The sequence below is a fragment of the Hordeum vulgare genome, chromosome 7H (assembly GCF_904849725.1).
Source record: "Hordeum vulgare subsp. vulgare chromosome 7H, MorexV3_pseudomolecules_assembly, whole genome shotgun sequence".
NCBI classification, from domain to species: Eukaryota; Viridiplantae; Streptophyta; class Magnoliopsida; order Poales; family Poaceae; genus Hordeum; species Hordeum vulgare.
In genome coordinates, this window is record NC_058524.1 from 536,956,300 (window position 1) to 536,959,518 (window position 3,219).

A 3,219-nucleotide genomic window follows, 5' to 3' on the forward strand; every position below is an offset into this window, starting at 1 on the left:
TCTAATTAATACATGTTTACTGTAACGAATTTGTTCCGGTTTAGATGAAAAACATCTGGTTTTATGTAAAATTATTCAAGTATGAACGAATATTGTCCAGTAAGTTTAAATATACATAAAATTTATTTACTTATGTTAAAAAAAATTCAAAATGTAACCGAACATATGTGAACGACTTTAAATGACCGGTTCCTACATCGCGTGGAGAAATGTGGTGTCCGGTTTGGGCACGGGGTTGCCTTATAGCCGACGAGCGAGTTGATTCTACAAAAGTCAAAGGCCAGTGCTCTGTGCCGGCGCGTCGGCCGAAACTTTCGGTCGGCCACGCGTGGGACGCACAATCCATCAACCGCCGCGCGTCCGCACCGTTAGATCTTTATGCAACATTTTTTCCCGATGCAGCAAAATTTCGATGGAATGTAGCAATTTTCGTCAACGGTTGCAACAAAAAAAATTGTAGCAAAAAAAATATCTACGTGATCGTAGCAAAAAAAGAAGTTGATGGTGCGTGGTAGCAAAAGTCAAACGCCGATTATAGCAAAAATCTACGTGAACGTGTATGCAATTTTTTTAATGAACAGTTGCTGCAAAACATGATGCCCGTTGTAGAAAAAAATGAACACGGTTGTAGCAAAAATCAAACGAACTCGAGTTGCAACCAACCGTGGATGCAACTTTTTTAGTGAACAGATGTAGCAAATAAAAAAAGCTTATAGCAAATATGAACGCTGGTTGCAAAAAAATTTAGACGAAAAAAAATTACATACCTAATCAGCGCATTCCGAAAAGTCAAAGGCCAAACTGATCGATTCCCATGCATGTGATATAGGCAAACTGTCCACCCTGCATTTTCATGCAACCGACTCACCATGTGCTGCCTGCAAGCATACTCCATATGAGCAAATCAAGAATTTGGTTCGGCAACAACCCGGTCTATAAAGAGCTGGAAGCCAAAAACCATATGCGTGTGCAAGAGGCAAAAGACATCACACTGCCATGTTTAAGAATGAATGTCGTGACCTGTCAGGCATAAGGTAGCCACACGGAACACCAACATTCTCAGTCCTTGTTCGTATCTTAATCCCAGTTATATTGGTGCTAACAATATGAAAGTTATCCTAACGTACAAGCATACATTCATACCTCGCTGGCGACAACATGCTTATCAGGAAATGACAAATTGTTTGATTCATAGCAAACCAGACAAGAAAAGGACGGTTGCAGACTTGCAGTTAACAAACGGGAGAGAAGCACTATATATAATTGAATTCCAGCAGCCTCCATGTTCCATAAGCCATAACAGCTAGATCACTGCGTGCTGATCAATTATCGCGATATTAGTTATCTGTGGATGCACGTATAAATAGCCCTACCTTACGAGCAACATCTCAGCGGTCAATCACACACTCTCGATATTGACAGGACACAAAGCCTGATAAACTTACAGTTAACAGCTTGAGAAGACAATGGCTACCGCCTGGCTTAAGCTTTCTATTGCGCTGACATGCGCATTGCTTTTGTCGTCCGCGTGCCATGGCCTGCAGGTGGGCTACTACAAGAAGACATGCCCCCGCGTGGAGGCCATAGTGAGGGACGAGGTGAAGAGGTTCGTCTACAAGAACGCCGGCATCGGCGCCGGGCTCATCCGCATGTTCTTCCACGACTGCTTCGTGCAGGGATGCGACGGCTCAGTCCTCCTCGACCCGACGCCGGCTAACCCGCAGCCGGAGAAGCTGAGCCCTCCCAACTTCCCCAGCCTCCGGGGCTTCGAGGTGATCGACGCGGCCAAGGACGCCGTCGAGAAAGCATGCCCCGGCGTCGTCTCCTGCGCGGACATCGTCGCCTTCGCCGGCCGTGACGCAGCCTACTTCCTCACCAGGATGACGATGAAGATCAACATGCCGGCGGGCCGCCTCGACGGGCGCATTTCCAACTCCACGGAAGCTCTCGACAACCTGCCGCCCCCGTTCTTCAACCTCGACCAGCTCATCGCCAGCTTCGCCGCCAAGGGCCTCACCGCGGAGGACATGGTCGTGCTCTCTGGCGCCCACAGCATTGGGGTGTCCCATTGCTCATCCTTCGTCTCCGATCGTCTCGACGTCCCCTCCGACATCAACACTGGCTTTGCCAACGTGCTGAGGAGGCAATGCCCCGCTAGCCCAAGCCCGGCCAACGATCCCACGGTGAACCAGGACGTGGTGACCCCCAACGCGCTCGACAACAAGTACTACAAGAACGTCCTGGCGCACAAGGTGCTCTTCACGTCGGATGCCGCTCTTCTTGCTACGTCGGCCACGACCCAGATGGTGCGCGACAGTGCCAACATTCCCGGGCAATGGGAGGCCAAGTTTAACAAGGCGATGGTCAAGATGGGAGCCATCGAAGTGAAGACCGGTAACCAGGGAGAGATCAGGAGGAACTGCAGGGTCGTCAACCACTGAACCAACCATCATGCATGGCGTCTCATTTCATTTGTTTGTGCACGTTAGTTTTCGCACTGGTGAGGTCACCTACCTGTGACTTCCGTTGAATTTTGCGCGTGTAATTTGTTTGTTGTCTCAACTCTTCAAAACTCTTTGGCTGGTGATTGGTATGAAAGGAATGGTGGCTTAAGCCGAGAGTGGATTTTCTATACCATACCCACACCCAAATGTTTTATTTTTGTTGACAACTCCTCTAATCCTATCTTACATTCTTAAGAAATTGATCCCAATTAATTCTCTCAACATGCATAGTATCCACCTCATCATCCCACTAAGCAATGCATTTACAATCTTCTCTTTCAATAAGCCATGCAAACAAAAATGCTAGACTTAGGCTGGTCACAATGGGGAGGAACTTAGCAGTAACATCACACACTCCAATACAACTTTGCTTATGTGGCACATATTTAATGAAGAGAGAGGTGCTTGTGGTAACTAGCTAAGTTACCGGAACATCACACACTCCAACAAACAATGAGTCTATAGCCTAATAAATGCATTGTTGCATGACACTACATATATGTTACTCCCATTGTGGAGGTAGGAACATAGTCTAGAAAAGTGTGTAGGTTCCTACCTTATGTTACTCCCCATTGTGACCAGCCTTATGGACTAGTTACGGAATTATCTTACGGACAGCTTCATTAACCAATCTCTCCTCACCTTGAATTCAACTGTGGGCCCTGATTCTGATTTCCCATCCAACCAAAAACTACCACATAGGTCTGTAACTTAA

At 47.0% G+C, this 3,219-nt stretch overlaps 1 protein-coding gene across 1 annotated transcript; it reads left to right on the forward strand.

The window, feature by feature from the left end:
• Positions 1-1,370: 1,370 nt before the first annotated feature.
• Positions 1,371-2,643, forward strand: LOC123410117 (peroxidase 2-like). Its single transcript, XM_045103006.1, has one exon. The coding sequence runs from the start codon at positions 1,467-1,469 to the stop codon at positions 2,439-2,441; it is 975 nt and encodes a 324-aa protein (XP_044958941.1). The 5' UTR covers positions 1,371-1,466; the 3' UTR covers positions 2,442-2,643.
• The last annotated feature ends 576 nt before the right edge of the window (positions 2,644-3,219 follow it).